At 34.7% G+C, this 26,936-nt stretch overlaps 1 protein-coding gene across 8 annotated transcripts in view; it reads right to left on the reverse strand.

Annotated features, from left to right (window-relative positions):
* The window catches only part of ROBO2 (roundabout guidance receptor 2), a 572,703-nt gene that overhangs the window by 76,258 nt on the left and 469,509 nt on the right, over positions 1-26,936 (reverse strand). For all 8 annotated transcript variants that reach the window (XM_059921372.1, XM_059921368.1, XM_059921371.1 and 5 more), the window contains exons 8-14: positions 26,802-26,926; positions 22,122-22,293; positions 17,361-17,566; positions 13,050-13,131; positions 12,453-12,615; positions 10,682-10,848; positions 7,394-7,515 (exon numbers count right to left, since the gene is read on the reverse strand). In XM_059921372.1, the coding sequence (XP_059777355.1) occupies positions 7,394-7,515; positions 10,682-10,848; positions 12,453-12,615; positions 13,050-13,131; positions 17,361-17,566; positions 22,122-22,293; positions 26,802-26,926 (1,037 nt within the window). The remainder of the gene's footprint in view (positions 1-7,393; positions 7,516-10,681; positions 10,849-12,452; positions 12,616-13,049; positions 13,132-17,360; positions 17,567-22,121; positions 22,294-26,801; positions 26,927-26,936) is intronic.

The following is a 26,936-nucleotide window of genomic DNA, read 5'->3' on the forward strand; positions in this document are numbered from 1 at the left end:
CTAGACCTGCCAATGTTTCTAGCTTTGTTGCTCGTCTGTTCTTTTTTGTAGTCAACAATTCTCATTTTTGTGGTTTTATATGTAGTGTGCTATTTGTCAGCAATCTCCATTCTCATCCCTTGTTCATTCACTAATGCCTTCACTCACTCAAACATTTTCTGAGTTCCTACTAAGAGGTGCCAGTAATTCTGTTAACTCTGAGGGTGAAAATGGAGAATGAAAGTAGAGTCAGTCCCAGGCCTCATGGTGCCTGGAATTCAGGTAGAAGGTGAGCATTATTTAATGATCACTCAAACAATGGGCAGGTTACATTCATAACAAATAAGCATACACAGATATTATGAATGAGTTGTACTAGGAGCTAAGAAAGCCTTGAGTGGAGAGGAAGTTGAGTGATCAGGAAGGGGAGACAGTTTCCTGGAAGAAGAACAAGCGCTGAGATCTGCATGGAAAGTAAGATTTATTTAGGGGAAGAAGAGTAGGAACAGAATGTGTAAAATTCCTGTAGCTGGAGAAAGCATATGAAAGAGACTCAAGAGTTGTGGCACCAGAGCGTTTGTTGTAAATGCATATGAAAAGCTTATACCCATTAACAAATATTAAATGAAAGACAGTTATTAAGTTATCAACTTCTGCCTCCTCCAATATCCCACTATTGGCACAACCTGACAACTTTCTTGATCCTTTCATTCATTTGAGGTACAGAGGATAAGCAGCTGTTTTTAATAAAAATCTGAGATTTGGAAACTGAAAACCAATATCAAAATATCAAAAAATATCAAAAAACAAGTTCTCGTTTTACATTTATTGAAGAGTCTTTATTGGAGTTACCATTGTTTCATTTCAGGGAGAAAGGGACTTTTAGCTTTTTAAACTTTTTTAATGTCTTGCCATTTTTTAGAAATGCTTGACAAATATAACTATCACAGCACCTTCTTCAATTAATATTCCATATGCTATAGTTTAGTAGCCATATTTTAAGAAGCCTTTAACTTGACATATTTCACTGTCAAATAAAGTGTAAAATTCAATGGAGAAGAGATGGAATAACCTCATTTTAGGAAGGTTGAGGAGAGAGAGGAAATGAAGAAGGTGATGATGGAAACGGTTACTTCAGCTTTTTAAAAATGTCTTTATCCAACTGTTAACACATAATAAACAAAAGGTATTCTTTTCATGTATTAACTTCTGGCATTTCTTCATTAGTTGCAGCATTTTAAAATATTTTTTTAAGTGAAGACAGAAAATTAAAAAATACAGAACCTCAATCAAAATACAGTGAAACAAAGGGACATGTTTTTGGTATTTAGAATGTCCAAGCTAGAAAATTCCATAAAGTTGGTGAGCATTCCAGTTTCACAGATGAGTCTCAACAAGTAAGAATTCCTTCACCCACCTGACAGTTTTCTCTCCCTCAAAGATTTGTGGAATTAGTGCTACACTTGTACGAGGTTATGTCAAGGAAAAGTAAGCTCGGTTCTGATACCAAAGCTCATGATCTTTGAATCTTCATCCATGCTACCAGTTTGTCTTCATACCAAAATACATATTGCTTGAAAAGCAGAAGTTGTTCTGACATTATAAACAAGGCAAGTAAAAAGCAAAAAGGTAAATTTCTGAGAGCCAAAGAGAGATGCCTTTCATCAAAACTGTCAATGTTCAAAACAATCCCTGCAGCATATGTTAAAACAACATTAAGCTTGCATTTTATAAACTTCTCTGCATTCACTTTAAGTGAATTTATATACTGAAAGAAAGACATAACTCACAATAATAGCTTGTTAATACTGAAAGAAGCAAGCTGTGTTTTTAAGAAGGACATTAAGCAGCTGTTTCCAGATGAAGGGAGTCTGTAAATCAGGGTAAATTGGTTTTATCCATGTTTGGTTTTCATTAATTAAGTGGTTTAGGACTTTATGAAGCTAATGTTTACTACACAACATTGCTTTGCTCACTTCGGTGTACACTGCCTTCAACCAGTGTATCCTAATGGCCTACTTAAAAGCTAAATAGTTTAACTTGATTTTGCGCGGTTGCTGTACATTCTTTTCAGAAGGAAATTTGTTGTTACAGGTGAAAGCAAAAATGAAAATGCTGCACATTACCTATTAAAAAATAGGTGGGATTTTTAGTGGATATGTGCTCTACAGCACTGACTTTTGGAGCACCTTTTGACAAGTGGTCACTTTGGAGTTAAACCTTATGCTGGTCACTAGTTTTATTAACATTCTAATTATAAGAAGGAGGATTTTCTTTTAGAGTCGATTATAATCCGAGTCCAGCCACAAATCCATGCATGGGCTTATAGAATTTAAAAAATTGGTATTTTCTGATATCTGAATAAAAAAGAATTGTCTTAAGGAACATGCGAAGTGAAGAGAGTTTCGGTCTTCAGGTCATAAGGTCTCTATTAAGTGACAGCTTAGCCTTTTAAACTTTCTGAGCCTCAGTTTACTTAGTTTGCTCAAATAATGCGCATATTACAAGGGCACAGAAACAATTAAATGACTAATACAGTTTACAGCGCAAGTTTTAGAGCTGTACAATGATAAAGCATTGTTATGTAAGGGATATACTAAAAATGGGGGCCCATATGTGGCCCTCAAATCAGCGCTTTCATTAAAAGGTTTAAAGCGAGATGCTCAATATCTATCATTTCAATTTTAAAAATTCCATCTATACTGAAAATTCAAATTGAATTTCCTTTGGTGGGCTTAGCCTTCTAAGTAACTGATCTGGGTTTAATTGAGTTCTGAAATTCTAGTTCGCCAAAGCACTCTTTCAACTCCAGTAGCTGTGATGTTTAAGGGGCAAGGGGCCTGTAATCCTTTTTGTCCTTGAATAAACACAAAACACTCACACACAAAAAAACTAGAATAATGATTTTAAAATAAGGGATTTATTGCTATTTTCTTTGTAAAACAGCCATTTTCATCATTTTTACCTACCCTCATTATAACAGCAGTCATTTTTAGAAAGTAGCCTTTGTTAAGTATTGTTGCTTCAAGATTAGACTTGTGGGGCAGGCAGATGGTCTTTCCAGTCCAAACATCCTATGTGTTTGGTAATAGAATCCTGCCAACTATTGATAAACCATATCAGCTGACCCCTAATCGAAATACATGGGCTGGGGAATATATTTCTTCCCTCAAACATCAACATGTCTATAACTCAAATACTAACAATGTTATAACTCAAAGAACATACACATTTAGCAAGTTGAAAATATGACATGAAAATGAAATATTTGGTTACAATTTCTTTGGCAACTGATCTGACTTCCAGCCTAAATTTATTTCACTAAAATTTACCTCTGAAATACATACTTATCTCATGTGTAACTACAAATTCATGGGGAATTTGTGATATAATTGAATGGTTTCTTTTTTAAAGTAAAAAGTTAAAATGTATGAAAACAACTGATTTGATCATTCAACAGACAGTTACTGAAAAAGTATTTCATAATGAATGCTTTGCTCTGAAAAAAAAGAAATGAAAACATGAACTTTGGACTCTCAGAACTCAAGCTCATGAGGGATAGAGATATGCAAACTAGTAATGACAAGTTTCTTGGGATATAGAGATGAATATGACAAGGTCCCTCTCCTGGAAGAACTCCCAGACTACTGATCTGAAATTTTTATCTAATTTGATTTATTCTTTTAAATTCAGTGACTTTTAAAGTGATTAACTTCATAAACATAATGACTTTGATTCTTACCCAAATAATTTCCACATTTAGAAGCAGCTTAAAAAAGAAACCCCTTCAAAACTCACAACAAAGCAGAGAGGACTTTTTCAATTGAGAATGAGGAAAAATCTGTTGTTAAAAATACAACTCTTTCCTTGGCTTTATTTGTGCTGTATCTAGCCAAAGCTACAGAAAGATGGAAGAGCCATGGCAGATGATACCCTTTCTGTGCCATTGGAAAAATGATGAGGTCATTATGCTCCCTTCATGGGAGCAGAAGAATAGGAACCATTATATACAGAAAACAGAATAAGTCTATGTGAAATTAAATCAAAAATAAAATTGGAAACAATGTAATCTTAAATAATCATAATTACTCTTAAAACATAAATATAGTTTTATTTTTTCTTAAAGCATTACCCGTTTTGTATTCACTAAACATTTGACTGGTCTGGTTTAAGAAGTAAAGTGCCCCATCCAGGATCATATGTTGAAATTCCACAGTTAAAAGGTATTTCTTTCAACTAAATATTTGTCTACAGTTTATCTTTAAAGTGAAAAACACAAAAAGCAGGTTTAAAGTGAGGAAATTCTAATCCTATCTTTACCTGTAAATAGATGTACGATACTGGGAACACTGTTCAACCTGTCTGCATTGGTTTCCTTTTACAAATCTATAGAACTGGACAAAACAGCCTTAAATGTTAATTTAGTTTCCTCTGTTCAAATAAATAATGCCTCTATATTTCCCTGTATAGATGTAAATAAGTGATAGTGCTGTTTCTGATGCCTGAGGATAGAGTTAATCACTTCCTCTTTGATTGAAACCTGTGTTTATAAAATGTGTACATACGGTTATGGCCCTTATCCCTGTGTACCATCATTAAGAACTCCCACGTTTTTCTCAAGCAGATTTGTGTCTCTTTATACAGTGTTTCCCCACATCTAGTACAAAACTGGTTCTCAAAAAATGCTTGTTGAACTGTGTTTGCTCAATGGTTTTATTATTAAGAGGACACTGGAATAATTCTCTTCATTGTGTTTCATATTTCAAACATAATTAATTAAGAACTGACGAAAAATAACTGGTTTTCCTTTTTCAACTTCTTTTGTTAAGGGAATTGATGAAAAGGGGTGAAATAGTTAGTTCCCTAAAGAAACTTGGATTCTAAGGGGGAAAAATCCATTTTTTTTTAACTTACACTCATTCTTCTACTACCACAAAAACAATAACAACAACAAAACTAATAGTCATAATTATAAATACTTTCTAATTAATATAATTCTTTCTAATTAATTATGATTGATATAATTCTAATATTATAATTAAAGTGAAAATTTTCTAGATATCCATAACTCAAATGACCATTACTTACACAACATACAAGATCTAGCACATATACGGGGGGCTTTAAAAAACTGTGCTCTTTTATCATCCTTATGGATTTTTAGCGGCAAGAGATCTCAGGCATAAAGGAGAAGTTGGCAAAAACTGTATTAGGCACAGGGAAGAACATTATCTGGCTCTTCACAAAACAGACACACATAAACACAAACACATATACAAGGGTTAATATCCTCTACTATGAGTAATATGGCTATTTTTATGCTATTTCTTGTTTTTACTGCAGTGGCTATCATGCGATGAAAACATTTGTATTTTGAAATAACAGTGGGCAGGTTGACATTTAATAATGCATGGAATTTGGAATTGGATGTTCTTAGCATATATTAAAATATCAATCTACTTCTTAAAACCCATTAATTTGGGCTTCCCTGGTGGCGCAGTGGTTGAGAGTCTGCCTGCCAATGCAGGGGACACGGGTTCGAGCCCTGGTCTGGGAAGATCCCACATGCCGCAGAGCGGCTGGGCCCGTGAGCCACAATTACTGAGCCTGCGCGTCTGGAGCCTGTGCTCCGCAACAAGAGAGGCCGCGACAGTGAGAGGCCCGCGCATCGCGATGAAGAGTGGCCCCCGCTTGCCACAACTAGAGAAAGCCCTCGCACAGAAATGAAGACCCAACACAGCCATAAATAAATAAATAAATAAATAAAAATTTAAAAAAAAAAAAAAACCCATTAATTTTTTTTACTACATATGTCAAATTATTAAAATTATATACTTTTCTTGGTACTGCTGGATGAGATTCAGCTGAAAGAATGTGAAGATGATTGATTTATATTTAGAAGAAAACTTTAAATAAAATTTTTTGTGCTTCAAATGACATCATTAAGGAAGTAAAAAAACATCCCACAGACTGGGAGAAAATATTTACAAATCATATATCTGATACAGGATTTGTATCCAATATGTAAAGAACATTATAGAACTATACTAAGAAGACAAACAACTCAATTTAAAAATGGGCAAAGAATTTGAACAGATATTTCTCTAAAGAAGATATACAAATGCTCAATAAGCACATAAAAAATTCAAAACACTAGTCATTAAAGAAATGTAAATTAAAATCACAATGATATACCACGCATACCCACTAGAACAGCTATAATCAAAAGGACAGGGTAAGATGCAAGAGAAACTGGCAAGGATGTGGAAGAAACTAGAACCTTCAAATATTACTTGTGGGAGCATAAAATTGTGTAACCACTTTGGAAAACATTTTGGCAGTTCATCCAAATGTTAAGCAGAGAGTTTAATTCAACAATTCCTAAGTATACGCAAGAAAAATGAAAATATATGTCGACGTGTATGCAAGTGTTCATGGCACCATCATTCATAATGGCCAAAAGTGGAAACAACACAAAGGTGAATCAGCTGATAAATGGATAAACAGATGTATGTGATACATCTATACAATGGAATTCTACTCTATAATAAAAAGGAACAAAGTACTAATACATGCTACAACGTGGATGAACCTCAAAAACATCATGCTGAGTGAAAGAAGCCAGACACAAAAGATCGTATATTGTATAATTTCATTCATATGGACGAAATAGGCAAATTTATATAGACAGAGAACAGATTAGTGGTTGCCAAGGGCTAAAGTCAGGGGAATGGAGGAGTGACTGCTAATGGGCGGAGGGTTTCACTTTGGGATGATGAAATGTTCTAAAATCAGATTCTGGTGATGACTGCACAACTCTGCAAAGATACCAAACAATACTGAGTTGTACACTTTAACTCTGGTATGTTAATTATATCTCAGTAAGGCCATTGAAAAATCCAGGAGAGGGCTTCCCTGGTGGCGCAGTGGTTGGGAATCTGCCTGCCAATGCAGGGGACACGGGTTCGAGCCCTGGTCTGGGAGGATCCCACATGCCGCGGAGCAACTAGGCCCGTGAGCCACAACTACTGAGCCTGCGCGTCTGGAGCCTGTGCTCCGCAACGGGAGAGGCCGCGACAGTGAGAGGCCCGCGCACCGCGATGAGGAGTGGCCCCCACTCGCCGCAACTAGAGAAAGCCCTCGCACAGAAACGAAGACCCAACACAGCCAAATAAATAAATAAAAATAAAAAAAAAAAAAATCCAGGAGACAGATCGTATTGTTTATATTGCGATCTATTTTTACTCTAGTCACACTTTTATCTATTTTTTTTCTTCTTTGCCTTTGATTACACCTTGACTTTAAATGGTGTTTTTGCTTCTTTTTTTGTTTGTTTGTTTGTCTTTTTCTGTTTTGGTTTGTTTTCTTAAAGGAGTAAAAGGGACTACCATTAGGATAGTCTTTAAAAACTTACCGTCCACGTGACTTGAACAGTGGTGGGAGTCAATACAACTGGAGTATGAAGATGGACAAGGACGTCGCCGAGTTCTTTCTGGACTTGTCTATGGTCCACTCCCTGTGCTGGTGGGCTGATATCTACAGGGATAACCATTCCCAATTTTTAAAAATTAACAGTGGAATTCTAATACACATTATATAAGCCAATATTATGCCATTAGAAATAATTACAGGGGAAAAATTAAGAACCCTTTGGGACAAACAACGTTAAAGCATATTTATATACGTACCACCATTTTAGAACATAATTTGAGAACTGATATTTATCTTCACTAAAATAATATTAATAAAAGTGTATGCAACCCCTTATCCCCACTCAGTACACTGCTGTGAAAGATCTATTATTTTCTTATTAAAGGATGAAGTATGTGCTGCAAGACTTCTTTAGAAACATCAGTTTCACACAGATGTTGCCATGTTGAAGGACTTTTCCAAGTAGTTAATGGGGCCAGGTCTGAAAATTACTGTTGAGGAATTTGTTCAATCCCTTTCCCCAGTTAGTAGGTTGTGTGTTCCTATTCCTTGACCTATTTCAGCCTGGGAGTGTGGAAGAGAAAGTAATCGGGGGGACTGGGAGTGAATTATGTTACTAAAAGTAAACAAAATGAGGGAAAGAAGGGGAAGAACCCTCCCAAATTCACAAAAATAATTTTGACTGACCAATTTAAAATACTGATAAAATGTTCTATGTAATAAATTCTGAACAGTACTCCAATATCTGACAAAAAATCATGCTGCTATTTTTTCAAAGTGATGGAGGGGGTAGGAGGGAGAAAGAATGTTTAAAATGATATACTCTCAGCCATAAACTGTTCTGACCCCTTATTCACCATTTGCCTAAATACTACTCTATTTCCCATACAATGGTTTACATCCTATGTGTCCATTAAGAAAAAAGATAAACTATAGACGTCCAAGTCCATCAAATTGACATCAAACACTGAATTTCACACATACTCAAATCAGCTTCTTTAACTGGTGCACTGCAATGTTACGTTGAATTTTTTTCTTCAATCACCTTATTTAAGGAACGAAGTCCAACTTAAAATGATTTATTTTCTTAATCTTGTTTTCTCCTATTTTCTCAGGCCACAATGCAACACTCTTGCAAAAATATTTTTTAGTGCATGTCTCAGCCATAACTTAAACTGGGTGCACTAACTTAAGTTGGAACATAAATAATTGGGGACTACATTTTGGTAATTTTTTTCCAGTTTCACTATTTTTCATCCTTAACATAAACAACACAGTGAGTTTTACTTGATTTAGAAATTATATATATATGTGTGTATATATATTATTAATATCATGTGAATAGTATTAATCTTTGCTGATATATCTATGATCTACTGTGATATTGATGGTACAAGTACTTGCTGCCTTGCTGAAATCAGAAAATGCTAAATTCTACAGTATTTAATATCTTTGAAAAATAAGAGCTCACACAGCCAAGTGTTCTTTGCAAAGAAGTGCTTTGCAGAATGCAAAGCTGCTGAAAGTGTGGTGTCAAAAATGATCCTGACATTCAGACATAAAACATGAGTTTTTCTATTAAATATCTGTTAAGGGAACATAAGTCTTTTTCTCTACATAGTCTCCCGACTGGAACAAGCCAGATCACAAGCAAGTTTTCATTAATCTTTGTTGACCTTTTCACCAAGAAGTTATTTTATGAGTCAAGATTTAGTGACTGGCACTGTTACTGAATGATCAAGAAGAGCCACTGGATTTAACCACACCAAAAGTCTTCCCCACTCTGTGATCTCCCCACCTTCCATTGCAGCTATGCACAAAAACTGACTACTTCTATTTACACAAGTAAAAATGATCTGGGTACTACAATTTCTTGACTTAAAACCATACACCTCTGCATTTTCAAGTTCAATAATTTAATTTACTCATTAAATTCAGACACACTATAAGCAACTGGATCCAGGCAAGGTAAAATAGAAACAGTTTCAGGTCGTCAAATTCCTTGTTGTACTTTTTCCTTCTCTTGAGACAGGTTCTTTACCTACAGGCCCTTTATCATTATGGAAAATTAATCACATTACTGCTTAGAGAACAATAGCAAAGTGGCATCCCCTCCTCCCTTGACTGTCATCATGTCAGCAACGTTGCAAAATCACGTGGTGACTTTATTTGACTTGATTCCTTTAAGGTGCCCTTCTCTGTTATAATAGCATGCTAGTTACCATCACTGAACTACATTGTAATTATAATAATAGTTTATGGCTGTATGGTGCTTTTCATAGCATAAAAATACTACTTTGAATTATAAGTATCTTGTTCAAAGCCTTTTACAAGTAAGAAATAATTAACCCTTTCTCAAGAACCCTGTGGGAAGTAAGTCGTAACAAATAATAAAGCCACCGTTTCTATTTTATTAATTCCCTTCATCTACTAGTAAGAAGGAAAATTATAATTCAACATCCCTTATTAACCCCTAGACTGCAGCAACTTCTCAGTTTGAAGAGGCAGGCTATGAAAGATGAGATGAGAAATCTTCCATTTTGATCTTATAATATTCTGGGTGGGTTTTTTTTTTTTTTTTTTTTTATTAGTCAAAAGCATTGCATACCTCGGGAAGAAAGCTTGATTTACTGCTTCCTGAAACAAATTGTTCCTTTAAACATGTGGTTTAATAAAATACACTGTAATGATGCTTGTCAAACTTAAGCATGAACATTCCTGGAGGGCACTTTAACAGGCTGCCAGGCCCCATCCCCAGAGCTTCTGAGTTAGGGCCTGAGAATCTGCATTTCGAATGTGGCCCCCCAGGTGATGCAGATGCTGCTTCTGTGGGAACCACACCTTGAGACCCACTGCACTATCAAAACACAATTCCTGAACTAGAGGAAGTAACTTTGATATCCCTAACAGGGCATTTTATCCATTGAAGATCACTTTTTGCTATTGTACAATTAATTTCAAAGAAGGAGAAACATTTTTCCTTCTTTTGAAATATAGTAAAGCCCTACAGTTAAGCCCCAATTAAACTTACTATGTAATTGTACCAAATTATTTTGCTTCTTTTTTACTAAATAGACCCTGACAGCTCCAGAAAGAGGACACACTCACCAAGGTGAACAACAAGTTTTCTTCTCTTTCACTGGATCAGGTCTAGTGAAACATAATAAGCAACGCAGACACATTTATCTTTGGTCCTGCAACCCCTTTGTCCTTAAAGATCTGTTTAATGCCTCCTTCTAGAAACAGTCATGTTTACAGCTATTGAAATTACCTTGTGTGCGCACAGGATCTGACATAGCACTTGGGTCACTGAGACCTTGGGGGTTGATTGCTCTCACCATGAATAAATAGATTGTATTGGGCCGCAGTCCTCTCACTGTATAGAGGGTGGTCTTTACGTGGTTTGCCACTGTCTGCCAGCTATTGCTCACTGATTGGCTGAAACATGAACAGAAATTTCATTTAAACAGCAGTCATAAGGGTCTTGGAAATGGGAGTTGGGTATCAATGACAAAGGTTAATGGCTGAAAATTAAACACGCACACACACAACGCTTGAAGTGTTCAGCCCAATAAATGAAACATTTGGATGATTTCAGTTTATTCAACAACAAAGCCGAGCCCACCTAACGGAAGTGCCATGCACAACAAAATTAAACTCAGCCCAGGAGATGTGATAGGCCTTTGCTAAAGCATAGCAGCCACTAAATGAATACCTGTAAAAGGAACAGAGGCCAAGATCACAACATCAAGTTTATACAATAAATATGGTCCTCGTAAATGTATATATATATACCTTGAAAAGAATTAACCTGTAGAAAGAATAAATGGACTACAGAGTAAATTATGCCAATACATTTTCCTGTTACAAGGTGTGTTTTCTTTTGCATCAATTCCACATGCAATATTATAATAGAGCCTTCTAAAACTACATATCTGTAAAAGAAGAAAGGAAGCACGTAATGAATATTTTCCCTTGGTCACATTTTTTAATAAAATTGTACATTACACAGTATTGTGATTTATCACTTCGGAATGGTGAAATATCTCTGAATCTGTATGTGTGGAACCTTTAACGGTCATCTGCAGATGGGATGCCCTTTTATAGCACTTTGTCTAAGGTCAAATGTTGCTTTTGTTTAGAATGAGGAGGAAATGTGATTTTCAGGGCTGTCTGTTTATTTTTCAGAAGTCTTTTTACATCAAAGCATGAAACTTATAGAAAAACACCGTTTGGAAATTTGAAAACTATATATCGATCATTAACTTTAATAGATTAGGGAAGCCTAAAATGAAAGTGATGATTTGTCCTAATGCTTATAAAGGAGAGAGGCTATCACTATATTTATAATGGCAAACAGAAGCACATTGAAACTAAATATGTAGCCACATTTTCCCATTAGTACAACTATTTTTTCAAATTCTTATAAAAAAATTTTATACTAGTATTTGCTAATTTATAGTCTATATCCTTGAATTGACAGCAATTATTTCAAATAACAATTGGACATATCTTTTCCTTTCAGCAATCAGAAGTGCATGTACTCAATCACTTAACTGTAGTTTTTAATATTCTCTTAGGCATAGCCAATACACGTATTCAAATATATAGCATAAAACACTGGAATTATTTTAGGTTCTGCTCTAATTATTAGGAAGTAAAATTCCAAGCTTCCATGCCTCAATAACAGTTGCATAACTTAAAAAGTGCCTGTGCCTAATTAAATTATTTTCTGCTTAGTTCTAAAGCCAAAATTCACATCCGATAAATCCCTACAATGGTCAAGAGCTAAGTGATTATGTCATAACTAGATCCCTATAGACGTAGTCATGGATAATGCATATTTAATCTTATAATTAAGGTATGAATGAAAAATAAAACTAAAGTCTATTCTTGAATAAAGTCAGATATAAAAGATAAATTCTTAAAATGCACTCATTAAGCATGTCCTTAGCATAAAACAGCAGGACAGCTCACTTGAGATTTTAGGATATAGGAGCTAAAGCAAAAACCCAATGGAGAGAAAAGGAACTGTCTCATACCTGAAAGCCTCAATGATATATGCACTTGCTGGTAGGGTTCCAGGGGTACCTGGTTGCCAGGACAAGGTGACACTGTTCTTAGTAACATCAGTGACCTGTGGTTTGGATGGTGGTCCAGGCAGGTCATTAAAATCATAATTTTTACTGATTGTTGCTCCAGATTCTAGAGAGGACAAACAGAAAAAGCTTCATTTCTGATTGCATAAGCTGACAAAGATGCTTAAAAGGAAAACAGTCTATTAAAGAATTTGAATAGACAGTGAGCAATTCATCTTCATGAATCAAAAGTATATAAGTGAATATTTGTTTTTTCCTACATATTAGTAAATATTTACTTTCACACATGATCACTAGAATTGCTTGTTCTTTAGACAGAGAAAATAAAATAACAAGATTATTAAGGACAAATGTATCATATTTCATATGTGCAATGCTATGTACCAAGAGGTATAGAAATGAAAAAGTGGTGTAAAGCTTAGTTTTTACATTCAATATATTTAAAATACTGATCTCTCTTTAACTTGTTATTTGGTAATGAGCTAATCACTGAAACTGGCTCAAGATTTCTTGTGTTAAAATAGTTCACAAAGAACCCACCTGTCACATCCAGCACAGCACTCCAGGAAGTCTCCCCACTTGAACTTGTAGCCACACAAGTATAAGTGCCAGTATCAGAAATCTAGTGTGCATAGAAGGGAGAGAATAAAATTGTTTTAATTGATTTGTAGAATAATTACTCAATCTCAACAAGGCAACACTTGACTGCGAAAATGTGATATATCATTTGGCTGTCCAAATTATACATTAGAGTCAATCATATGCACACATAAAATATTAAAATAAGCTCATATCATGTTATTTTATTCATAATGGTGATTCAAAGATTCTTATTATATTTCTACAACTAAATGCTATTTGTCTGTAAACTTTAGTTGTCTTTCTATTTGCCTCCACAGCAACCCCCTTATCTTTTAATTCCAGCTTATGTTGGTGCTTCACTGTGTCAGAGTTAGATTTGGATAACTCAGGACAGAATTTTTCAGCATCCTATAAACATTCAGAGATCAGTAATGCAAAGCTGTCCTCTTTGTCGTCAATAAACTGTATTTCACAGAATAAAATATACACAGGAGTAAATAAGCACTGAGATAATAGGGGGGAAGACCTTTTTTTTTTTTAAAGACATGGAGAAAAGTGAAGAAGAAATTTTTTTTAAAAAAAAAGGAAAACTAAATCTTTCCTTTTAAAGAGTGCAGTACTCACTTTTATTAAAACTGTAGCAGTGTGACAGTGAATGAAATAAAGTTGTGTCATTAAAAACAAGCAAACGATACCCATGGAATCATTGCAATAGAGAGCTGAAAGGGTCACAGAAATCATCTAATCCATCACACTTTTTAAAGCATACTAAAAACTGTCTTTCACTGATTACATAAAATGTTTTTGTTATCCATTGAAGAGCGGCAAAAGACTTTGAGGAATAGTTGACAATATAATCAAAAGTTCCCTTTTGTAAATGTTAAAAGGCAGAAGATTCCGTGATATATCCTTAACAAAAACTTCAAGATCAGTAATACATAAATCAAAATTTCTCCCTGTGGTTGAGCCCCATGGACCTAAATTGCAAACAACATTCATTCACGTTAGTTTAGGGGTGAAGGAGAAGTGAGACTGGGAAGAGAAACTGATGACCAAACAGAATAAGGCAAAGCAGAAGATGTAGAATTAACATTCCACGATGAGCGCGAGAATAATTGTTGATAAAATTTGGGAGTTCATGGAATATAATATCTATTGGGTTCAAAATGTAAGTGTATTGATGACTCAACCTTCCACAACTGATTCTCCGGTAAATCATTAGTGCCTGGATGTTACTGCGGTGCCACAATTTTAATTGATTTTAAATGGCATTATGTATTTTAACTTAAGTTTCAAATTACTCTGTCACGTCATTCTTTGCCATATTATCTCTGTACAATTGTCTTCTATTATACCGAGGGATGATGGGGGATAGCCATTGTAGAAAGAGCCATTTTTTCAAATGTGGCTGTGCACGCATTACAGTCATTAGAAATCTTTGCTTTTAAGAAGCATCACTCACAAACTAAATATAATGAGCCAAGGTTGGATTTTAATGGGATGTTCATTTGAATATGGTCTGTGAAAGAGTACAAAATTTGCATTTTATTATAGCAGTTGAACTAAAATGTAGCACTTGTTATTATGTGCAAATGCTAAAAGAAGAATACTAGGTAATGCTTCTTAACTGCATCTCCTTGTCATTGTGTGGAGATACAAGTCTGACATTAGCTGTGGTAGTAGGTTTTAATGATTATTGGAATATTCTCCTTCTCAAAAGAAACGGATTCAGCTGCCAATTACTGGACCACGAGAACACAGTGTTCATCACACTATTTTTCCCCCCTTGCATTAAGTACTGGAAAAGAAAGTAAGACGTAAAGGAATATGATCTACAGAAACCCTCTCTTGACTGTATCAGTGAAGTAGTGTAAAATATTTTATTTCCGTAAAAGACAGTCATCTTACAGAAAAAATAACAATGTTTTCATTATGGAGTTTATCAAAAGTGATATGAAAACCTAAATATTGCTAAAGCTCACTCTTGTATCACCATCATCATCACCATATTCATTTTTATTCCTTTAACTTTAAATAATGTCTTCTCTGGTCATGAGTGCTTCATATCTTTTCCATCCTCTTTTTGTCCTTAATCAAGTGCTTTGAAAAAGACTAATGTGCTGGCACACTCTCTCACCTACTTTTCTCCTTGTGTAGTTGGCTGCAGACAAGCTCCCAGGAGTATGCATCTCAGAAAGACTACTCAGAAGTCTGACAGAGGGGCTCAAACTTTGTTTGACATCATCAAGCACCCACCTTTAATTGCTTCTTTTAAACACTATTGGGGGTCTTGACTGTTCAAGCACACCCTTTAATTCAGCAGTACAGTGGAAATGCATTAACCTCCATGGCCCAAGAAGTCTGCCTTTAGCTCAAAGAGAGAGGTCAAATTGTTTACTCAAGGAGAGCTGGCATTAATTTTTTAATAACTCCCATTCTGTCCAAAGAAGGTTTACAATTAATTTACAATAAATAAAAAGACAGGCTAAAAACCTGTATTAATTTATTTTTCTTTAAATTGAATTTGATAGCATTTTGTCTACTTAGAGTAATAATTAATGCCTATCTCAAAATTAAAGTAAAAAAATATATACATTCATTATAGTAACAAATTAAAGATTTGTGTTTGTGTATGCATGTGCACACTACAAAAAAGTCATTCTTCCTTTTTGTTATGTGTCCGTATTTTATACATCTGATAAACATGTGATTGTAAATAATTTACATTGTAAGAAAAAAACACTCCCCGTTGTGATCATTTGAAAATACACATAATAAAAATATTTTATCTTCCTCCTCAGGCTTCTGAATGGGAAAATTCAACATCTTTTCGTTTGTTTCTTAATCACCTTGGTTCCCAATTTATACCTAGATACCAGATGCTACTAATTGTTCTTCCACTGAATCATTTTCAGTCAATTTTTCTTCATGTACTATTACATCAACCATCCTAATTCTGGCCCTCATTCCCAATCTTGTGACTATTCTGACATACTCTTGAGCTTTAGCATAGTGCTTGCTACATGGAGGGGAGGCTTTCTATATTTGGTTGAATGAATTGAGTATACTTGTGGAGGGCAGGTGGCCCCCATGATAACATCCTTCTGGTATTCACACCTGGTGTAATCCCTCACCTTGAGTGTGTGGAGGACCTGTTGACTTACTTCTGGCCAATAGAATATGGCATGAAGGTGACAAGATGTCACATTTGTGATTATGTTATATAGGATTGTAATCCTGTCTTGCTAAAAGACTCTCTTCCTTGTTGACTTTGAGGAAGCAAGCAATCATATTGGGAATATCCACATGGCAAGGAACCACAGGCAGCCTTCAGTCAACAGCAAGCAAGAAGCTGAGGTCACCAGTCTGATAGCCATTAAGAACTGAATGCTGCTAACAACTATGTTGTTTGGAAGCAAACTGATCCCCAGTCGATTTTCAGATGAGACTACAACCCTGACCGTAGCTCTGTGAGACCCTAGGGCAGAAGACCCAGCTAAGTCATGCCCAGACTCCCACAGAAGATATGAGATAATAAACATGTGTTGTTTTGAGTCTAACAACACAAGTGTTGTGAAGTGTTTGCTAATACTGTTCCATAGCAGTAGATAGCTAATACAATATTCAGAAGTAAACATTTATTTTGAGCTGCTCCTGAAGCAAGTCTAACTTGGTAAGTTGGCAGGAATGGTCATTTTCTATCATGTCATCTTCTGTTAAAAGACCAGCAATGGCTTGTTCTTGTGCACAGATTTAAATCTAAACTGCACAGCAACTTTACCTAAACTGTAAGATATTTTTACCAACTAGCCAAACCTGCTTCCTATGCAGTCATCAGTCTCATCTCTTTATTATTTTCCCACATAACTGTTTGGCTGAGCCAATTTATCCACATTTCATTACGAACTTCCCTTGTTCATGAGAGTAAATCAGAAGCATTTCTCATTTTCAATTATTTTAAACGTACTATTACTATCATTAACTTTATGTGTTTAACCTTTTTAGTTCCATTGATTACATACATATAGGATAGAATGAAGGAATAAAAAGTTTCTAGGCCTGTTATGAACTTATAATTAACTTAAGGACAATGAACTTCCCTCTAATTTCAATTTGTCATTTGTAAATTAAGAAATAACAGGGTCTATAATAAAATGTATAGCAATTATGCAGGGATGTAAGATTTTAATTTCACAACACAGTTTTTCCCTAGGGAAGTACATACTTCTGTTGAGATGAAGATCCAAATACAAATCCAACATTACTTACCCGTAAATTCTTAATCTGCAAGGTTCCTTGTTCTTGTATAGTTGCTCTTGGATCTCTACCCAGAAAAGTAAATCCCTCCTTTAGCCAGCTAATTACAGGAAGAGGGTCACCAGTAGCTTTACATTTCAGTAATGCTGTACCATCTACTGCTAGCGTTTGGTTGGCTGGGCCTTGTAGAATTATAGGTGGAGGTCTATCTGTCAAAACTAAAGGACAAAGATATTTTTCAGGATATTTTAATTTTATGAAATTTGGTAGTCTTTATATCATCAGTAGTCTTATATCAAAAGTAAGATTAAAGCCCCAAAGTCATACATATTACTTATAATTTTTCTGTAATATTCTACATCCATTATATATCTATCATCTATAATTACTATACATACACCTGTACATATTTTACTGAAGCCATACTATATTTATAAGTTACTCTGAGTTACCTATAATTAAGATGATGATAAGATAAATTCTGACACCTTAGAAAGGCTTAATCATATTAAAATTAAAATGTTGAGAGCTTATGGTAATCATTTGCAAAATGGCCATTTTATCTCTCATATGCATATTTAAGAAAGCCTGTGGAATATCACATGAGTACAATCGATGTTCACTTTTGCTTTTATGATAAATATATGAGTAATACATAATTTTACCTTCATAGCACCAGTTGCCGGCTTTATTTATATAGACTATAATATTTTGATGACGTTAAAATATTAGACTATAAATAATTTAGTCCTAAAATTGTGATACTGGGCTCTAGATTAGAGTAATATAATGTGGATGATATAATTTAATTAGTCTATACATTTAAGCAAAAAAATCTAAAGACCATATTTATGACATGACAAAAATAGCGTTTTCATGAAAATTTGTGTTTACATATATATTCATTTTTGTGATCATTTGAGTAAAGTTTCCATAATTTCATAAACTTAGTTCACCGTGTTTTTTTTAATTGAATATTGATTTGTAGCAGTACAATCAGTGCTTTTAGAAGTATTATATAATGATTTAGGAAGTGTATCAGAATGTATAGTAATATTTAAATGGGTAATGAAAATATGGAATCAATTGGAGGCAGGCTTTCATCTACAATTCATTAGAAGACCATCTCATAATGAAACTGATATATCCAGGTCCAAGAAAGGATTTCTTAAGAGAAAGTTTTGTAAACTTCTCATAGGTTTTGGTTAATTATCCAAATATGCTCTTTATTATGTATAATAATATATAATAATAACAAATATAATATTTATCTATCTATCTATCTATATATATATAGATAGATAGATATATAAGTTCCACAAAAAGAAAAAGATGCTGAATCTGAATTATTGCTAAGCAACTGTGAAGAGTGCTTTTTCTCAAGAAGGTCATCTTGGATTACTATGTACATAATCAAAAAAAGTCATTTTGCTTATTAATGCTCTAATTTCCTTTGTCTACCAGCTTTTACAAATACCCATTTATATGTTTATATATTTCTCAATCTATTTGCATTTTTATTTGTAGAGTTCACAGTTTTGGGGAAAGACATTAAATCAAACAGTCCTTTTAGAGGCTACCATGAGAAAGCCAACTGATCTTGATTTAAAATAGAGGTCCCCTGCATGTCAGGATAGAGTGGACTTCCAATCAACCTAAACCTGTTATATCAAAATATGTATTAAAATGTGTGTATATGTAGAAAACCTTATAAAAACCTAAGGAAAACAAGATTCTCTGTGTATTCTTTGCAAATAAAAATTAGATCCATTTAGTTCACTGCTTTTCTTGATCAAATTCTTCATTTTAGAAGTAAATTAAATAATCTTCAGAGAACGTGAAAGCACAATATTATACCAATTCTGACATATCTGGCAATAATTGTGCAAACAGATATTCAAGTTGAACGCTTTGTGGAATTTATTTTCTCTCTGAGTCAAAAATGGAAGGCCAATTCACCAAACATTATGAATAATTTTAAAATTCAGTAAGAAAAATGGGTCTGCATTACCAGAGAAGAAACTATTTATTAAATTTTATATAATGTTACTTCTTTGTTTCAAATTAAATATCTATATAGAATTCAGGTAACTTCTTATAACCTGCTCTTACTGTCATAGCCTTGAAATCATTATATATGGGCAAAGGACATACAATTAGTTTCTTTTTTCTCTTTTTTACTGCCCAAATGAGTAGCTCATTGTCTTTTAAATGAATTTGATCAAAAAAGTAACCGAAAATCTCCTGGCCAGAAAGAACTTTCAGTTTCAAGGATGTTATGGGTGAAAGATGACCACAAGTTTCCATGACACTAAGGTCAGAGGTTAAATGAACATTTAGGGTTTCCAGTGATCTGTGAACAATTCCATGGTTTTCTCTAACTACGCATTGGGAATCCTCAATAAACCACTCATATAAGATCATGATGTGACATCTATTGTACATTTCTTCCCTCCAGTCCTTTTAGATTCTATTGGCTCTACTCAGAATTCTCATTACAATTTTCTAATTTTCTAAGAGAAGAAAAGAAATGAAGAACAGTGTTAATGAAATAATAAGAAGGTCTTTTAAAGGGATGTTTTGAAATTCAAGTGTACTAAAGATCTTAGTTCTACCTATAATAAGTAAAATTATCACTCAACAGCACCTTTCATCACCATTAACAATCTCATCTCATGTGAACACCTGAGTTAAAAATATTTCCAAGAAAGGAGTCTAAGTACAAAAATGTAACAACAGAAACATCGCTATAGATGTTTTGCTTGTTTTTCTGAACATGACATATGTTTTCATTCTACACTGGAATTTCATTTGGCTCTAAACTGCCCTGGATCATACCAAGCAACACGTTCAAAAGGAAAATGATGGCTTACGTATTATTAAACTGTTAACCAGTCTGAAAAATTCAAAACTATGAATAAAAGCTGAAGTCATCGGCCAATGTGGCAAGTTAATATTTAGAGACAGTTATTTATAATAAAGTGTATGTGTGTGTGTGTGTGTGTGTGTGTGTGTTTAGGTCTTGAAGTTAGATTTCTTTACTGTCAAAATCAATAACTCTATAACCTCCATTCAACGTTCTTGCAAAAGTATCTTGACTTTGTGATTGCTTACGAAAGTAAAAATCAATGTAGCAATGAATATTCAAGCCACTTGTAACCAAATGTTCAGAGACATCTCAGTCATCAGATTTAAATTTCCTTATCACTCTTTTCAGTTTGACCACAGAACCAAAGCTAGAATTACTACTGGTATGAGAGATTATGTCAACAACAAACTTAATTTCTCAAAACAAGTTTTCCTTTTCATTATATCAGGCACAATTTTGAATATCCACCTGTTTCATGAACCACATCAGTCATATCAACTGGCTCTTCTAAATCATCAACTTTGTTTTCTACAAATATGGTTTGCCTTCTTCATAACACTTTCTTCATTTAGGAACATTTAAAAGTCTGTCTTTTGTAAAATACCATAAGCAGCTATAGTGGAGTTCTTCAGCATTATATTTGGAATCTTTCATAGTAGTATAGAATAAAACTTAGGTTTTGGCCAGAATACCTTATTTTCCAAGTGCATGCTTCTAGACATTTTTTCCTAGTAGAAGAAAACATAGGAACTTAAAAAAGATTAATAATTATATGTTATTTCTTTTAAAGAAATATGGAGGTTTGAAGGATCGATGATCTTGTCCATGTAAAGGAAGAATTTCTTGGCACTATTACCCTTGAACCTGACTTCTTTCAGTTCCATAGCAGTAAATCTCTGCTGCATCAGCAGGTATTGCCATTAACGACTCAATATCCCCTCAGCTAATGTTTGTCTGTTCTATTTATTCCCATTCCTGACATGGCGCTGAATCAGGCAATACCATGGGCAGACATTAAAAAATACTGCCTTTCTATTAATTTTAAATGACCTTTTAATCTACATGTAAATTTGAATTGTATAAAAGTTCAGCAGAGAAAGAAGAGAATCAGAGAGGTCACAGCCCAAAGCTCTTTTATCGCAGAACCCAGTGTGGGAGGGTGCGGGTGTGGGGAGAATCAGAAACCCCACAAATCTAAGAGAGCAAGAGAGATTTTTTTAATTTAAGATATCAAAGAATATGGCTTAAATGAATGCTCAGAGGTTCACAAATATCTAAAACTCCCTACGTGTCAATTGTGACAAAAAAGCTCTTGGGAAAAAAAAATCAGACATGAAGAGTGCTGCATGGTCTTCAACTTTCACCTGAATCAGGTGCTTCAGTTAAGATTTGTAGTGCATACATACAAATAAAAAAATAGTTTTAGCATCCACTTGTAGTTTGGAAGGTATTTAATTAATTTAACTTAGTGAATGTATAATTGACACATCATAGGATGTCATAATGTGATTGGCTAAGTGAAAAGTCATCTCTGTTTCCACTGATAATAAAGATTATATCTCTCTCTCCTCTAGTAAAATAAGATTATTACTATCCATTAGAAGCAATCATATCAGCACAAGACTGAATAAAAATATACAGCTAACATTCCTATTTCTATTTCACTAAAATAATGCATCACTATATTTTTAAGAATAAAATAGATTGTGTTTGATGTTCTTCTTTGGGAAAGTAAATGGTATTAAATCAGGGAGAATTAGAAACTATTAAGAATGTTATTTTACCTAGATTCAAACTTAGAAGATAAGCATTAATTTTAAGGATTTAACTAACAGGTCAGAGAATTTCATAGTTTTGAAATAAAAATCATTGTTTTCGGAAAACAAATTCTAATAATATCACACCATCAGTAACTTCCAGCTGAGCTTTTGCTAAAATGCTTCCTGCCACGGTTAGGGCCTGGCAGATGTAGTAACCCGCGTCCGAGCGCTGAGTGTCGGTAATTGTAAGGTCCCCGGCTGGCGACACAGAACATCTGCTGTTGGCCTGTTGGGGTTGATTTGGGAAAAGCAGGTTCTGTGGAAACAAACACAATGTTACTAAGAAATCTCTTCTCACTCAGAAGGAAAATTATATTAACAACAGCTACTGCAGTTAGAGAAATGTGGCTGGAAAAAGAAAACACAAAGATTTAAAAATACGGTACCGAAAGGGTTAAAGGCCACACAGTGAGTCTCACTGGGAAACTTTTTTCCCATCATGGGAAAATGATGTGCTCTAAGAAGCGAGCATGCTCTGGCTGAAGGAACAATCATCTAGGTCTGGATCGTGACCTTTTACTCTCTGCCTGACTTTCTGTGAGTTACTGAACAGTTTTGAAACGCGGTTTCCTCATCTGTAAAATGGACATAATAATGCTCATCTGACTCAACTCATAAGACAGCGTGATCTGGAATGTAACATCAATTGTGTACGTGTTTTATAAACTGCAGACCACTAGAGAATGCAAAAATATTTTCTGCTGACCCTTTTGAATATTTGACATAAGTAACTGAATTTCTCCTAAAGGTATTCAAAAGTGTGTGACTGAGACTGACACAGAGAGACAGCTGAATCTCCTTCTGCTATAAGATTTCTGCAGGTTGTAACAGCTTTGAAAGGAGCTAGGTATAAAGGCTACTGTCTGAGCAAGATTAACCAAGTCACTGAAAATAAAAAGAAGATGCGGGATGTTTCTGAAGGATGCGTGTGATGGTAAAGAATTTCATAATATTACCCTTTCAAAAAATACAAGGTTCTTTAGTTTCCTATATAACTCATATTAAATACAAGCAGCCAAATCACGAAATTGTGAATGTTCTTATAGGAGAGCAGTAATGTTAACCTGGATGACCTATGTTGCTTTACTGTTGTTCAATTAAAAAAAAAATTGGATATAATAGATTATATTGAGATATGCTTCCAAGTTGGATTATAAATAAGGACATATCAATTTTTATGTTGTATTTACTTACAAAAAAGAACATTATAACCCTCTGGGATCTGTTTCTCGACATAGTAATTAATTTTCCAGGTTTGTAATTAAACAGTTTCAATATGTTACAATCAGGAGGTAATAACATTCAATTAAAGGCATAAGACACATTTTCCCCTTAAAATGTTTCTACCCTTGAAGTAATACCAATGAAAGAGGATAAAATAGGGTATTAACACTTTTCAATTACGCTAAATGACTTTAATCCTGCGAATGAGGTCCTACTTTAATTAGAAGCTCTTCTCTTTATTGCAACATGATGGATGTCCACTTTATTAGATTCGAGTGTGACACTGTAAGCCCACTTTACATAAACATACTATGTTATTAAACCTTTTCTAAAAGAGGTGATGTTTGCTAGCATGTCAGGAATATAATCTCAAAATGCTATTGCCTTCCTATAAAATTTGTATTACTATATAAGGCTAGACTTTTTCATACATATGAAGCATAATTTGAGAACAAGCTAATTCTCCTGTGGAATCCAAATATATTACTGAAATAAACCATCTGAAAGAGAAGGGTCTAAATTTTAAAGCCACTTGGAAATGATACAATAACTCAAAGTGTGCACTTTCCTACAATTAGCCATTAGAATACTAATTTACATAGCACTAATACATCAGATGGGCTTAATTCTCTCCGGGATCTCTTCCTCTACAATGTGTTATCAGTCCACCTTCTAAATGATTCGATGACATGAAAAATGGCATATGATTGAGGTTAACCCATCATCTTTATTCCCTGTTTGTATGACACAGGCAAAAGAAAATGGATGACAAGCAAAACCCAGGAATTCTACAGAGCTCTTCTTGCCTTGAAGTGCCTGGGTATCCTATTAGTGCTAATTGGCATTATCAGCACATATTGAGGAATATGGACCATTAAGTCCAGGCCCTTAACTCTCTACACTGATGGATAGTCATAGATCACTGTAAAAATTGGATACTGCAGACAGTAAGACCAATTTATTTTTCCTAATGTCCCAATTCATGATTTGAAAATTTACAATTTGCTCAAGCATTTCTCTTTTGTTCTCATTCACAATCTCCTTTCTCTCTCTCCCCTTTACTCTCTCCCCCGACCCCTCTGTCTAATGTGAGGGAGATAGGTGAAATAAAGAAAACAAGGCCTAAGATTATAATCAAATCAAATCACCTAACTCGAAAATTTTCCCCAGAGATTAATATCTCTGGAATTACATGCCACTTTGTCAAATAACAGAAAAAGAAATACTTTAATGCTATTTGATCATTACTTGTTTAAAAAACATTAAAATACAATGTAGCATATTTAAATATCATGCTCATTGGGCCACAAGACCAATATACATTTTATGCAATAGCATGTATAAACCTGAAGCTATTTTAGGGCATGTGATTTACACATGATATAGCTGTATCTACATGATAACAAGTTATAATGAGATTTAACTCACTACATGGACTTAAAGTGTAAATCTGCAACAATCAAATTGCTTTATATCATTATATTTGTATCATTTATAAATAAATAATATATTCACATAAATATATTTACTATCAGTGGTTTGAGAAAGTAACTTCTGTGGACCCCATACCTCCCCGAATGGGTGGAGGGAAGGAGCTACAGGCAGGAGTGAGAATCTTGACAGGCTACCAGGGCTCTCCAGGTTCATCCCCTCCTGCCTTCTCAGGCACGATGTGGGTCTGGGGACAGAGGTGACCAGAGTGGTGCTGAGCTTCTGTGCATGGGCAGAGGGATACCTCTGGCCCTAGCAGCCTGGCCTGAGCAGAAGCATGAACTTGCCACTTCAGCCAGGAACAAGGGAAGGCAGATGCATTCTGCATTTTCCCCATTTCTAACCTTCAAAATGTGTAAAGCATTTTTACATATAAACTAACTTAATCACATAATCTTCATAACTTATGTGAAGTAAAATATGTTATCCTCAAATTTTAGATTAAGAAAATGAGGTTCAGTAAATTTAAACAGTGCTACAAAGATTATAAAAATTATACGGAGGGAAAATGGCTTTAGAATTCTTTCCTTTTTCAGGGTACGTGTGTGTGTGTGTGTGTGTGTATGTTCAAGTGTGTTATAACTATATCATGTTGCTTTACACTCACTTTAGAGTTTGGGATGTTTTAATCTGAAAGCAATTTTTAAGTGAAGAATCAAGGAAGTCTATGAGTAGAAATCTATTGTATAGTTACTAACTGATAAAAAAGATGGCAATTAAGTCCTGGAACAGTCCTGATGTGGGATAAGCCAGTGGCCAGAACTTTACATTATCCTTCTCATCACTATATTTCCATCCCACAAATCATGGGGGAAGTGAATCCAACAAAGAGCACTGAGGAAAGGAAGAAAGATAATTTGCCCGTCCATACTGAGATGTTAAAACTGCTAGCTTCAGGTGGTACAGAACTGTATAGGAATTCACAACAATGCAAAATGACGGCTGAGTGAAACTTCCTGACGTCTCTCTACTCAGATAATCATACACGAGTTTTGATCAACAGGTTCTCTTAACTTAGTCTAAAGCATTTTCCGTCTCTGGCAAAGTTTTTAGATTGCCTGAGACTTTTAATCATGGTTTCCGTGTTTGCCCAGGAAATTCTTCCAGAACTTGGACTAACAACCAGAGGGTGCTGAGGAGGAACACCAGTAGGTCTCCTCCTGCGAACTATATGCCTCCTTCGGAATGCTTCTGGAGAGACTAGAACGAAAATATCTCTAGGTCCCTCAGGAATGCACAGATAAGTCTTTAGACAAAGAATTCAATTTCTGATCTGGTTTATGCTGGAAGTTCCACTCATTGCCTCAGAACCTAGAAGCCTCTGCTTGCCCAAGTTTGGACCAAGTTCTAAATGAGAAAACTGGTGCATTCAATTCGCTTTTAGCAGAGTCTGAGAGATCATGCTGCCCGGAGAGGGCCCCGAGAGGACAAACCAGGGCACAGCAAAGACCAGACAAGTGTTGGTTTTTTCTGGTATTTAATGTACTATTTCCTGTCTAACCCCACTATGAGGGAATCCAGAAGGGATGATGGAAGAAAATATTTCTCCTACTCTTAAATGGAAGCGTGCTTAAATTAACGGTAAAGAAAAGGTATTTATACTACATATCTATGAAAGGGGGTTGAAACTAGTTTCTAGGCTGATTAATAATGGAAATATTTTTGACTGTTTTACATTTGCCCAGGATGTCCTAAGTGCTTTATATATACTAACTCACTTACTTATCCCAATGTAGCTCAATGCAAGAAAGCAAACTTACCTTTCTGTTGGGAGATTTTAAACAGCTACGGGTTAGACTTTTTCAGATAATTTAGTTACACTGCATTGTATCTATTTGACATAAGATTAAAATATTGGAGAATTAACACTAGAAAAAAAGAATGTTATATTAAAGCATCTGACTCCCGCTAATTTTAGAATTAATTGGTCTCTTTTTCAGAAATAAAATAAATTCAACATTGACAACAAGAAAGGAAAGACAAACTTTGAGGATCACTAGAGACGGGGAGTTCAGAGATTTCAGAAAAGCAGTCAAGGCTTACACTCACCTGGCTGCCTTCTTTTTGCCAAAAAACTGCTGGCTGTGGGTTTCCTTTAGTTTCACAGGGAAATGTCACTGTACGACCTTGAGCAACAATCTGATCTCTTGGCCTAACCACAAACTGTGGAGGAGCTATAATTTA

The sequence above is a fragment of the Balaenoptera ricei genome, chromosome 4 (assembly GCF_028023285.1).
Source record: "Balaenoptera ricei isolate mBalRic1 chromosome 4, mBalRic1.hap2, whole genome shotgun sequence".
NCBI classification, from domain to species: domain Eukaryota; kingdom Metazoa; phylum Chordata; class Mammalia; order Artiodactyla; family Balaenopteridae; genus Balaenoptera; species Balaenoptera ricei.